The sequence below is a fragment of the Phoenix dactylifera genome, chromosome 1 (assembly GCF_051530095.1).
Source record: "Phoenix dactylifera cultivar Ajwa chromosome 1, Ajwa_hap1_PhDact_Kaust_v1.1, whole genome shotgun sequence".
Lineage (NCBI taxonomy): Eukaryota > Viridiplantae > Streptophyta > Magnoliopsida > Arecales > Arecaceae > Phoenix > Phoenix dactylifera.
In genome coordinates this window covers 58,689,894-58,703,857 of record NC_143190.1, presented here as the reverse complement: position 1 = coordinate 58,703,857, position 13,964 = coordinate 58,689,894, and the positions used below count along the sequence as shown (strand labels likewise).

At 38.8% G+C, this 13,964-nt stretch overlaps 1 protein-coding gene across 2 annotated transcripts; it reads left to right on the top strand.

Moving 5' to 3' along the window:
- Window positions 1-737: 737 nt before the first annotated feature.
- On the top strand, window positions 738-2,169 carry LOC103717203 (cyclic phosphodiesterase-like). Of its 2 annotated transcripts, XM_088707965.2 has the most exons (4): window positions 738-1,211; window positions 1,587-1,641; window positions 1,743-1,993; window positions 2,104-2,169. In XM_088707965.2, the coding sequence occupies exons 1-3, from the start codon at window positions 750-752 to the stop codon at window positions 1,949-1,951; spliced, it is 726 nt and encodes a 241-aa protein (XP_088564091.2). In that variant the 5' UTR covers window positions 738-749; the 3' UTR covers window positions 1,952-1,993; window positions 2,104-2,169. The 2 variants fall into 2 exon arrangements, with proteins under 2 accessions (XP_088564091.2, XP_008803721.2); XM_008805499.6 differs by lacking the exon at window positions 2,104-2,169 and having other exon boundaries at window positions 1,743-2,094.
- The last annotated feature ends 11,795 nt before the right edge of the window (window positions 2,170-13,964 follow it).

Genomic DNA, 13,964 nt, shown 5'->3' with positions numbered 1-13,964 from the left:
TATAATATTAATATATTAGTCATTAATATATTTCATAAATATTTCATAAATATATTTATTAGACCTATATATTATTAATCCTATAAAATATGTTAATTGTTATTATAGAATTAATATTTTTATTTATACTTATAATATATTGTTTTAATACTGATATTTATTCTTATTAAAAAAATAAGGCAAATAGAAGTAATGTATTAAATAATTTCATTATATAAATATAATATAATATGATAATATATATAATTATCACCGAATAATAACATAACAATAATATAATTATTAATATATTATAATATAATATATATCATATATATATAATATTAATATAATATATAATATTGATATAATATATTAATAATGTATCAATATATCAATTTTTTTTTGCTAGACTCATAGCATTTTTGTCCTCAAATGTCAGTCGAAGATCATTTTCTTGAGATGATCTTGGATGCCTAACCTCAAAAATGGATATTTCATTATTGAATTGAGCAGTGACTTAAGAAATAGAGGTGATTTGAGATCGCTATCGTGTGTAGAATCACTATAATTCAACCAAATAAAATTATTTTATCACCTTGTATCATTTTTGATATTGGAATGATTACTTTATATAAAATATTTTTTTATATATCGACTCAGGTGGTGAAGGAGAGGGATGTGATTCATGTATCCCCACTAAATCCTACAAATTTTTAATGATATGCAATACAAGCTTAGGAATTTTCATAATCTTTGAAAGAGAGAAGATGCCGTATGGGCATATTTGCACATGCTCCTTGGCACCGCCGCCACCTCATCAGGCTCGGAAACATAAGATCCCGAACTTTACCCAGAGCAGCCTTCGATTCCCTCTTTCTCTCTCTATCGTTCAACTCAGAGGCATCCGAATCCTCGTCTCTTTAGCCATGGAGAACCGGACGGCTGGCGATCAGGCGGCGGAGTGGTACTCCGTGTGGGCGCTGCCGCCGGAGGACGTGGGGGCGAGGCTGAAGCGCCTCATGGCGGATCTCCGGTCGGAGTTTGGGGGCCCCGAGTTCGAGCCCCACATCACCGTCGTCGGCGCCATCCGCCTTCGCTCGGACGACGCCGTCCGCCGTCTCCGCTCTGCCTGCGCCGCCCTCTCCCCTTACCACGTCCGCGTCGCCTCCGCCTCCCGCGGCACCTTCTTCTACCAGTGCGTCTACCTCCTCATCGATCCCTCCCCCGAGGCACGTTTCCCCCTCACAAAATCCTTACCTTTCCTTATTTTTCACAAAAACCATACCTTTTCTTTTAATTCTCAGAAAACAAACAAGCTTTTCCTTTCATATTCAGAAAAATGTCCTCCCATATTTCCTTTAATTTTCAAAAAAAAAAATATTATATTTTTCTTGGATTCTCATAAAAATTCCTACCGTTTCATCTAATTCTCATAAAATTCCACCTTTTTCCTTCAATTCTCACAAAAATATCCGAACTTTCCCTTCAATTTTCACAAAAAATCTTAAACTTTCCTTATTTTTTTCCACAAAAACCCCACCTTTTCCTCAAGTTCCTCGCAAATATCGGATTTTAATCCTCGCGAAATTGGCTTTTCTTGGCAGGTAACGCAAACGAGTGCCCACTGCCGCGACCACTTCGCTTACAAGAACTCGGCCCGTGAGTTCAAGCCCTAAATCCCTTCTTTCATTTTCCTTTTTTCTTCTAGATTGGAATAGCTTGGACTTGTTCTCCATGGAATTCGGTGTTTTTTATTGCAGCTTACATGCCGCATCTGAGCCTCTTGTATGGGGATTTGACGGACGAGGAGAAGTTGAGGGCTCGGCAGAGGGTGGAGGAGCTCGATAAGGAGATATGCGGGCTTAGCTTCCAGGTCTCGGCCCTGGCTCTCTACAAGACGGACACGGAGGACAAGAGCTTGAAGTCATGGGAGAAGGTGGAGGTCTGCTACCTTGGGAGTGATAACTAGATTACCTATTTTCCCTCTAAAGTTTCCATCTTTATTGATTTGGTATTGCTCTTTAGACTATCTTCAGGCTTTTGGTTTGATATGTAAGCTGTACTTCTCCATCCTGTGCTGCTTTGAATAACCATTTGGTTTGTTGTTCATCATCTTTCTAGTGTTTGACAGAGAGCAGAGATGGAAACTCCTATCCATAGTTACAGAAATAAGAATATTTGAAAGAAGCTTGGAAGAGTATGCCTGCTGAGTGCTGAGGGATAGAGCATTTTGAGGAGATGGAATCAAATATAGGAATAAGATGTCAATCCTGAGCAGGTTGATGTTTTGCATTCAAACCTGCGTTCAGAATATTCTTATCCATGATAAGAATAAGCACACATTTACTGAAATAAAGCAACTATTATCATGGATGCTAATGGGAGATGTTAGGTACTAAATTTCCGACCCCCTTGATTGCACACATTAGGTGGAAGTTGCTTCCATTGAACTCAAAGAACCATATACGTAATTCATGAATTAGCCCAGACGGGACCTCAAATAATTGCACTTCACTGACAATCTTTGAGGAAACCAACAGAAATTTTATGATATGCATAAAACCAGGATTTTGGTAGAAAATAAGTACATAAACATTACCAGCTATAACGAGGACACGTAAAAGTTCTCGTTCTTACTGAGCCAATGCAATATACCAGCCAATTTTGTATCCCAGTAAGCAAAGTATGAATTGGAGTTTGGTAGGGGGATGACAAAAAGAAGACTCAAGCAGGTAGCCCCTAATTTCATCCATGTTTTAGAGCAATTACCTAAAAACGAACGAAAATATGGAAAATTTGTTTAAAAAACAAACGTCTGTGAATGTATACAAAAAAGAGTAGGTTGTGAAATGTATTCCTAATTGAGCTTTTATTCACAAAGATTCATAATTAGGGATCCACCTCCCAAGTCCATCATCCTATGAAGTATGAATAGCGCTGTTATATTTTGCTGATAATTCCTTAATTCTTTTGAAGTATAAAATCCATTCGACTACGAGCATCAGAGTGCTGATTTTGAGTGAAAACGCCTTTTTTTTCTTTCTTTTTTTTCAGTTGGAAGAAAGAGAACTCCTCTGAGCCCTTACGTTGGGGTTGCCTGCGCGAGGAGGAGGGGAGGGGAGGGGAGGGGGGCGGGCGGTCGGCCCTGGAGCTGGCTCTCGAGGCTTCAACAGCTGCAGGAACTAATTAATGGGCTCAGCCCGGATATGCACGGTACTGGATATCCGGACATACGGATGGCGATGGGTAGCCTTCCGGCCGACCTATGACGGCCGTTAGTGGGCTTGCGGAGGGAGGGCAGGCTGAACTTTGCAGGCGCGATAAATCTCAGGCCGTTCTCAGGTTATGCTCCAAAATGCATGGACCGGGTCAGATGTCAGTTTTTCAAATGTATTAATATATACTAAAATTAAGACATTATATCTCTAAAGAATGTGTAACAATATCTCTTCTCTCTCTCTCTCTTTTGGTTGGGGGGTGGAGATAAAGGGCACACCTCCTATGACTCACCTATTGCCGCACCAACAGATAATCACCGTTCGTTGCCCCACCGCTGATCCAGCTTCTCCCTATTCCTTTTCTAAGAAGAAATTATACTCTACACAATGTGCATCATGTGAAGGTGCACCACACCAATCGCTACATCACGCTCCTATGGGCCCTAGGAGGTCACATGTATATGATGAATGCGAGATGAGGTGGTTGGCATGGTGCACTTGCACGTGGTGCATTTAATGTAAGGTATAATTTCTCTTTTCTAACACTCCTTTCATGCTAGAGCACCTGGCCATCTAGTAGATCCTTTCTCTCTCTCACTGTATGTGTGTGTATGTATACAAACATATATATACATATTAAGAAAAAAGTCATGAGAAACAACCACTTGATAGCTAACTATATATTAGTAATCAACTAAAAATTGAAAAGTTAAATCTTAGTTAAAGTTAAATACAAATATTCAAACATGCTTAAGCACATCATTGCTTTTTAATTAAAAATATATAATAAAACTAATATTATATATGTGCTAACACGTATGTATTTATGTATGTATATATGTGCATATATATGTATGCATGCATGTATACATGTACGTAATAAAATAGGTAATTTATGATGGTTCAGATTGGGAATAAAAACCTCAAACCTGAAGCCAACTTGAAAGTTTCAATGGACTTCGCCGATTCCATACTCAACCCATTTATCATCGTGTTTGGGTTTGGTCCGGTAAAAGTTAGGCGTGTTTGAGTTAAGGCACCAGATTTGCAAGTTGGAATCACAACCCTACTCTCCACATCACCACCAACTTGCAGCACTATCACCATTGGTCCTCATCATAGCCATGGCTCCGAATGCTCTCTCTCTCTCTCTCTCATGACCCGATGGATCCAGGTCCTAGAGGTCAGGCTCAGGTTTGTTGGTTTGTGGCTAGGCTAGACTCAAGCCGACAGCAAATTTCTCAATGACATGTCAGGCCAAGCTCGAGCCTAATGTTCTAATGACATTGAGCCATGGCCTAGTCTAACATGCACAAATCTACCGCTAAACATAAAGAACCAATCCTATGTAAACAGCGGCCTGGCCTGACCCATGCACAAATCTGTTGGTAACAGTGGTGTGAACACACTAAACAAAGTGAGCCAGGCCTAGGTCAAGCTCTACTCATTAACTCGAGTTATTCATAAACAATTCTGTTTGAAAAATTTGGTAAGATTTTGAGATCCTTTTCATTTATATAGCCTAGATAATTTTTTATAATTATATTTTAATTTTATAGTTTAAATATATTTAGACCCTTCATAAATTCTATTGTAATAAATAAATTTAAAAAATAATTTTTATATCAATGATCATAGTTCAAATAATATATATGTAAATATTATTTATATATTTATATATCGAAGCTGAGCTCGAGCCAGCTAAGGGTCCATTTGGTGCTATAGCCTATAAGTGGGCGAGTAGGAGCCCACTTCATCGAAGTAGCGATGGCTCTCTCAAAATGCAACTATTTTGGGCTTTTTCTCTTTTAAATTGGGCCAGACAACAACTTGTTAACCAAACACAAAAAATGGGCTTCTCTGTTATCGGTCAAGTTTGGTTGTCCAATTACAGATTTGGCCCAAGCCGAGTTGACTCAAAAATGCTTTGACGACCATGTAGAGCTAGCTGCAAACCAAAGAAAAAACCCTAGTCGGTCGATCCATTGATGATGGTCGATCCATTGATGTGTTGGAGGATCGTTGGATGACGGAGCAGCCTATGAGTAGACTTCCGGTTACAGTGGACACAGCGAGGTTAGCCGATCTCAGGGTCAGTGACCTGATGGAGCCTGGGGGGGACCGTTGGAGGGTGGAGCTTATTAGGGAGGCTTTCGGGGAGCAGTTGGCGGAGAGGATCCTGGCCCTACCTGTTTTTGCCCAGGGAGGGGCGGATAGATTAGTCTGGATGCCGACAAGACGACCGCAGGTGCGAGCCAGGGATATCCACATGTTATTGAGCCAAGAGCCAGCCCGACAGATAGAGGGAGGATGGATTTGGAGGATACGGATTCACCCGCGTGTTGCGCTCTTCATCTGGAAAGTAGCCTGGGGTTGCCTACCGACCAGGAGCTTACTAGCTCGGCGAGGGGTGAGGATCACTCAGTGTTGTGATGAGTGTACGGAGACTGAGGAGACGATGGATCATGTTCTTTTGCAGTGCCCCAGAGCTAGGGGCATTTGGAGCCGATCGCCCACATTGCTGCCCCATTCAGTCGAGTCGACACTGGATTTGATTCATTGGTTGAGAGTGGCCCTGCGGCGGCCCAGCACTGTTGAGGCCGAGATCCGGTGGGCATATTTGGCTCATTCTATCTGGCTGGACAGAAAAGCGGGTATATTTGAGGGCAGGCGGTTACCCCCGCGAATGGTGGTGGACAGAGCCATGCGTCTTGCCAGGGAGGTTTCTACCACTGCCATTACTTTCTCTTCTGAGATGGCCAGGGACACCTGGGGTACTCTTTCTGCTGTCACAGTGCCCAGGTTTGCTCTAGTCTCTTGGGTACCCCCACCCCTTGGTCATCTCAAAGTGAATTTTGATGGTAGTATATCGGCGGACGGGGTGTCAGGAGGAGTTGGCTTTGTTATCAGGGACCATCTCGGCAGTTTGATAGCAGCCGGTGGCTGCCGCGCGCCGGGATTTACTGTAGTCGGTGCGGAGCTACGGGCAGCTTGGGAGGGGATATCCTATGCGAGGCGGGTACTCCGTACTGAGCACATATGTCTTGAGGGAGACTCCTCTGTGGTGATAGAGTGGATTCGGGGAGTAGACAGATATGGAGATGATCATCCTCTCATCCGTGAGATTCGGAGATTGGCTCAGGAGCCGAGCATTTTTCAGGCTTCACATGTTTTTCGGGAGGCGAACAGTGCAGCAGACTGGGTCGCCTCATTTGCCGCTCGGCACTCCGGAGAGATCATTTGGACATCGTTAGGAGATATTCCTCCCACCTTGCACTCTTTACTTTATTTTGATATGGCTGGATGTACTCAACTTAGAGCTATATGAATTGCCGTTTTCACCAAAAAAAAAAAAAGAAAAAAAGAAAAAACCCTAGCACATCTATCATAGTCCATACTAATCCATTATCTTCAAAGTGATCAAAAACCTTATTTAAGTACAATCGATGGGGCACGAAGTGTCGAATTCTTGCTTGCAATTCTAGAGTGGCTTGAGATTTGAAGTAAGAAAAATTATAACCTGCACCTTGTGCACCATATGGTCGTGCATCATGCCACTGTACATCATCTTATTTCTGTAGGTTTCATTTATCATACACTCATTGTAGTGATCGGTCTATAGAAATAAGACGATATGATTGGTATGGTGCATAGCCATGTTGGTGCACATGATGCAGGATATAATTTTCTTTGTCTTTGTTGCAACCTATGTTACTAGTACTAGGTTTAACAAAGTGAGTGGGATTAATCTATTTTTATTTTGAATGATGATTTAACAAGAAGCAATTTTAAAAATATAGGCTATCAAATGCAATTAAGCAAATTATTATAGACTCTAGTTTTCTAATGGGACTCAAGCAGATATATAAAACCTTTATTTTTGTTGTTGTTGATACCATTATGTAATAAAACCAACCCTCATCATAATATATATAATAACATAAAATCTCGCGAGTTTCAAAAATTCTCTCTTGTCACATGACAAGAGGATTGTTTACATGCATATAATCATAAGTTGGTGCCATTACTTGTAAGAGAAGGAGCGTGTTAGGCTAAATTTATTGCACTTGTCACTCGAGACAAACAAACGCGGTCAACCCTTCCTAAATTTTTTACACTTGTGCATACCTTAAGCTCAATTTCTTTAGGGAAACCTAGATGAACCCATAAAAGTTGAACATGCAATGAATCTAGAACAACTTCCATTCTAATTTACGACAAAGTGGTTGTGAAAGATGCATTGCATGCATCCAAGCCTTATCCATGTAGTCCAATACATGCATTGTGGACACCTGTTTCGTTTGGTACATGGTAGGCAGCTCACAAGGTTGCCATTTTTGTTCACTATGTGGAGGCTCAGTTTGTGTTAAGTTTTTCATTCACCATGTGGACATCCATATTAACGATATCATTGATATGGTCCTTATTTTGGATAATAACATAACACACACATACTAAAATAGAGGCTAAGTTCTCTATGCACCATGTGGATGCTCAAATTAAAATTAATGATATCATTAATATGTTCTTTATTTTGAATAATAAATAGGGTTCTTATATCTATTCTATTTGATTATATATTTATTATCTAGTATGTTTATTATCCACTATAATAATTAAATGAAAGCTCAATATGTGTCGAGCTCTCCATTCACCACAAAGATGCCCATATTAAAAACATTATTTAATAGAGTTCTTATTTTAGAAAATAATTTGACGTTTATGTTCGCCCGATTCCTGCCTACCTAAAAATATGCTAGACAGATCGTTGTTAGAACCGACGAACAAAAGTTAAATTTAATTATACTCTTACCTTTCCTACTCGAAGAATAGCGGTTGTAAGAGGTCGATCCACAGGGAGGCGATTGGAGTTGCATAAAAATTAGAACATTCACTCGGATTTGAAATCGATTTTTGGATAATAAAAGAAAAACATTATGTTGAAGATGTTGAATATTTTCTAGCCTACCGAAGAATTATTTTTCATTTGAAAATAACGAAAAGACAAATACTTGAAATAGAAGAGCATTTATAAATTCATGAAATATTTAATTATTCAAAGGAAAACTTTGACATGGATGAAAACAATGCTTAAGAAGATTGAAGCTTGGAACATAAATTGCATAAAGGAAAATTAGATGTATTGCATAAAAAGAAAAATTTAACGATTGCATAAAGAAAATAGAAATTTAACTAAACCTAGAACAAGGATTGCATGAAAGAAATTGATTGATTTCATAAAAAGGAATGATTACAAAAAAAATAAAATGAAGTTTTGAAGCCTAGTGCTTCCTCCTTCCACAAGAATAAAACATAAAAACCAAGAAAGAAAAATAAGAAAACTCTCCTTCCTTCCTTCCCTAATTTTTTATTCTTTCTTTTCAACCCGAAACAGAGCCATGCTCTGTTTCTTTTTTTCTTTTTCTCACAAACAGGGCCTTCCCCTCTTTCTTCGCCTCAACCGAGAGCTCCTCCTATTTATAGATCAATCCTTGAAGCGTCGAGAGGGGGAGAGTGCGTGATTGCTGGGATCCGCTGGCTGGAGAGCTGAGATTCCGAGATCGATCGCGGAAGGAAGCTGGGCACGGTGCGGTTGGAGTGCGCTGGCAGCGACGCGGATGGTGCGGACGGAGGCTTGATTGCTGGAGAGACGCCGCGGGACCACTGCTAGCATCACGGAAGAGGGGAAAACGTGGTGCGGGATCGCCGGATCACGGAATGAAGGAGGCGTTGATGAAGCCGAAGGAGGGAGGAGCTGGCTGCGTTCGATCGGACGTGGGCGGCTTGGATCACGGAGGAGACGCTGATCCGGAAACTAGGAACGCGCTGAAGAGGAGCTTGACGCGTGATTATTTGGGAGGAGCTGGAAACATTGATCCGGAAAAGAGGAAGCTGCGGGATCACTGGAAAGCATCACGGGATACTGGGAGCTGACTCGGAATTCCTTCTTTGGACCACGGAAGCGTGGGATGCATCACGGGATGGACGTGGGAGGCTGAAGAGCGCTGCTGGATACTTGGATGCGGGAATGGAATGAGCTGTAGACGCTGCTGGGAGGAAGAAGAACAGTGAAGTAAAAAAAAATCCCGTAACACTGTTCATATGAACAGTGTTTTTTACGTAACACTATTCATATGAACAGTGTTTTCACGGAACACTGTTTATATGAACAGTATCATCTCGGAATACTGTTCATATGAACAGTGATTTCAGCATGAATAGTAATTTCAGGAATGAATATTATTTTTAGCTATTCTTCATGGGATTAGAGATTAAAAAGTTCTTTTTTTCTTTGTGATGAAGTGAGAGTGGGAATCTCTATTTCGGAAGAGTGCGGATGCTAATCCGGAAAGGAGGGAACGCGAGGATCACTGGGAGATCGCACGCGGGTTCGAATGTTTGGGTGCAAATGTGCTTGATCAGATCATGACAGGATTGGGCCCGCGCGGTTTGGGGCTATGATGCATCCCTCTAAACCCTACCAAATGTGCATTTAAACTTTAATTTATACTAACCTGTGTCAAACCCAAATATAATATTATTTAAGTGAATTTATTATTATCGGTTAGCAAAAATACTAATTTTGGTGACATGTAGGTCGCACTTTTGTGCTCTCATCACACCCCCCAACTAGCTTATTGCTAGTCTCTAGCAATTAACAAGCAAATGATAAAATGAGGGCACAAAAAGATGTAGTCTAACTTATGATTTTTTCTCTCTCTTTTTTTTTTTTAAATTGAAGCTAAATACACAAACTAAGATATGTACCCATTTTCGTAGGGAGTCACGATTGCACTTAGCACATGCAACAAGCCTTTAAACCCCTAGGTTACCCTAGTGGACGAGTGTTGTCTCGTGAGGGTTTGCAGTGAAGTTACCCACAAACTTCATTAGTCAGGGATTTCCAATTTTTAACTCAAAATTTGAACAAGTATTACTGTATGAAACTAGAATTGCAAGGACAATAGAGACTTGTTGCTATTATGTTTAAACAGACTCTAACTCAAGTTTTATTACACCCCATCTATCTGCTAACAAGTTAAGAATGTAGTGAGGTGCAAGATAGTATCATATAAATGAGTGGCTTTCACTTACTTCCAACATGATTACTCCAATTTTCAAGACTTTCTAGAGTTAAATGGTAATGAACACCCCATGTTTATTTATTTATTTATATCAGACTGAATGCTAAGAAGAATGACTTGTGCAATATCTAGCCTTATTAAGCTTTCTAGCTGACCCATGTAGCGAGTATTAGGCCAATGACTCCCGATCCAGATGGCTCAGGGCACTAGGTGTAGAGACACCCTAACAGGCTTAATAGCTCAAGTTAACTAGGCTTCAAGGCCAAATTAGTCACTCAGAGTTTAATCTCAATCATCCTCACCTTTTTACGCGAACACTCGCTGCTTGCCAGGCAAGAGGCCCGGTTACTCAGTGAGAAGACTTAAAATAAACTCATTATTTTTATTTTATTTTATTTTTTTTTTCTTTTTTTTTTTGATTAGGGTGTTCATCACACATATAACTTTAAATTATCCCGAAGATTAAAAGTATTCATATTAGTTGCAAGTATACATACCCCACTATTCATATGCTTACGTGTTGGTGCTAAATCATCTTGTAACATGTTAGCAGAAGATAGGTGGGACAGAAATTCAAGTTAGAACTGCTATCATATTCCTTAACTCAAAGCTATTGTCAAAGCAATTCCTGGTTTGTACAGCCAAAAAGATTAGAGTTTGAGTTAAAAATTTGAACTATTTTTTTTTTTAATTTTAATTTTAATTTTAATTTTTTTTTATTTTTTTTTTAATTAAAAATATTCTCACCCCCATACCTAAATCTAACATTGTCCTCAATGTTAAAGAAAATTTAAAGCAGTAATAGGACAGGAGAAGTTACTTGATAGGGGGGGTAAAGTGATAATTGGGGCCAAAAATCCTCAAACCTGCATATTAGTAATTTATTAATTTTTTTTTATTTTTATTTTTATTTTTATTTTTATATATATATTTATATAATATTTACATGTTGGGTTGCATCCCTTTCAAACTAATGAAATTTGGGTAGCATATTTATTGTCGCAGCCCGAATTTCAAATTGGGCTGCGTTATTTATTGGCAACACTGTAGGTGGACTAGCGGATGCAGGAGCGAATAATTCAATCAGGGTTCTAATATGATCACCCATTGTAGAGATTGGTGGTTGATCAATAATTCGTCGGATGTGACGATACTTTTTTCCAACCTCTGGGTTAAATGGTGTTAACTTACCCCTTAATGATTTTCTACCATGCATACATTATCCACAACTTAATTAGACTCGACTCCTAAACGAAATCCTAAAAGAAAAGAAGGGCTAGACACAGCTGACCACAACCAACACCACACAACAATTTGATCCTATTAGTCTTAGAACTAAGTGAGGTTTAGTAGCTTCTTAAATCTAGTTGCACAGAGACTTATCAGGTTAAAAAAGTTCCTGAAATTCTCTCTAGATTAGACAACTCCTAATCTCCCTTTCAGATTAAGCTTGAGCTTACCAGTTAAGTGATCCAGTAACCAGTGACCAGGAAAGTCCCGGGGTGTGTGGTGGTGCCAGAAGGGATACACCGATACCACAATACCCGTAACAGTTCTCACTGTTGTAAAACTTTCCTAGACATCACCAATTACTAAATCCTCACTGGAGTGGCTTTCAGCCGCTTCTTTCCAAGAGCCTAATTGAGCTCGAAAACCCTAAGGCCAACGTCTAATTTGATTTTAATTTAATTTGGCTTAGGATAAGTATGCAAGGTGGTGATTTTTTTGGGCTAAGGACAGGTAATGACTTCCCGACCTTATCTTTTTAATGGGTTTTGCCCTTAAGTTATTTTATGCAAATGCTTAATACTAAATGCAACAAATAATCAATAATTTTTTAAAGTTTATGCAATGTCATTAGGTTGTATTGATTAAATGAGCAAGCAATTTTTTTTAACTTTTTTTTAAAAAAATTATTTTTTTAATTTTTTTTTAATTTTTTTTTTTAAAATTTTTTTATAGCAATAACTTGGATGTAAACTAAACACAATCCTTATGTGTCAGTCAATCTCCGAATGCCCGTTGAATAAGCTCTGGAGATTACTCCGTGAGGAGCCCCAATAGAGGTATGATCACCTCGGGGGATTGCACCCTATCAATTACTAGCAAAAATAATATTTTTTTTTGATTTAATTTTTTTAACTTTTTTTTTAACTTTAAATTTCAAATTTCGAATCACAGAATTCAAATTTTGAATTTAAATTTTTGAATTTTTGAATTTTGGAAATTTTTTTTCAATCAATTTTTTTTAATTATTTTTTTTTTAAATTTTAATTTTTTTTTTAATTTCAAATTTCGAATTTCAGAATTCAAATTTTGAATTTAAATTTTTAAATTTTAAAATTTTGGAATTTTTTTTGAATTTTAATTTTTTTTTCAAAATTTTAAATTCCGAATTTCAAATTTCAGAATTTAATAACTACGAAATTATTAACTAAAAATAATCAAAATAAGGAAAATTAATAAAAATAAAAACTTACTACCGGAGTGCGTTCACTCCGGACATCCAAAATTCGATTTGATCTTTGTGATCGTTCTTGCTTCTCGATTTGCCTCCCCGGCAACGGCGCCAAAATTTTGTTCGCCCGATTCCTGCCTACCTAAAAATATGCTAGACAGATCGTTGTTAGAACCGACGAACAAAAGTTAAATTTAATTATACTCTTACCTTTCCTACTCGAAGAATAGCGGTTGTAAGAGGTCGATCCACAGGGAGGCGATTGGAGTTGCATAAAAATTAGAACATTCACTCGGATTTGAAATCGATTTTTGGATAATAAAAGAAAAACATTATGTTGAAGATGTTGAATATTTTCTAGCCTACCGAAGAATTATTTTTCATTTGAAAATAACGAAAAGACAAATACTTGAAATAGAAGAGCATTTATAAATTCATGAAATATTTAATTATTCAAAGGAAAACTTTGACATGGATGAAAACAATGCTTAAGAAGATTGAAGCTTGGAACATAAATTGCATAAAGGAAAATTAGATGTATTGCATAAAAAGAAAAATTTAACGATTGCATAAAGAAAATAGAAATTTAACTAAACCTAGAACAAGGATTGCATGAAAGAAATTGATTGATTTCATAAAAAGGAATGATTACAAAAAAAATAAAATGAAGTTTGGAAGCCTAGTACTTCCTCCTTCCACAAGAATAAAACATAAAAACCAAGAAAGAAAAATAAGAAAACTCTCCTTCCTTCCTTCCCTAATTTTTTATTCTTTCTTTTCAACCCGAAACAGAGCCATGCTCTGTTTCTTTTTTTCTTTTTCTCACAAACAGGGCCTTCCCCTCTTTCTTCGCCTCAACCGAGAGCTCCTCCTATTTATAGATCAATCCTTGAAGCGTCGAGAGGGGGAGAGTGCGTGATTGCTGGGATCCGCTGGCTGGAGAGCTGAGATTCCGAGATCGATCGCGGAAGGAAGCTGGGCACGGTGCGGTTGGAGTGCGCTGGCAGCGACGCGGATGGTGCGGACGGAGGCTTGATTGCTGGAGAGACGCCGCGGGACCACTGCTAGCATCACGGAAGAGGGGAAAACGTGGTGCGGGATCGCCGGATCACGGAATGAAGGAGGCGTTGATGAAGCCGAAGGAGGGAGGAGCTGGCTGCGTTCGATCGGACGTGGGCGGCTTGGATCACGGAGGAGACGCTGATCCGGAAACTAGGAACG

Coding starts and splice junctions, on each gene's coding strand:
- LOC103717203 (XM_088707965.2), top strand. CDS start 750: ATGCCGTATGGGCATATTTGCACATGCTCCTTGGCACCGCCGCCACCT. Junction 1,212..1,586: donor TCATCGATCCCTCCCCCGAG/GCACGTTTCCCC, acceptor TTTTCTTGGCAG/GTAACGCAAACGAGTGCCCA. Junction 1,642..1,742: donor CGCTTACAAGAACTCGGCCC/GTGAGTTCAAGC, acceptor TTTTTATTGCAG/CTTACATGCCGCATCTGAGC.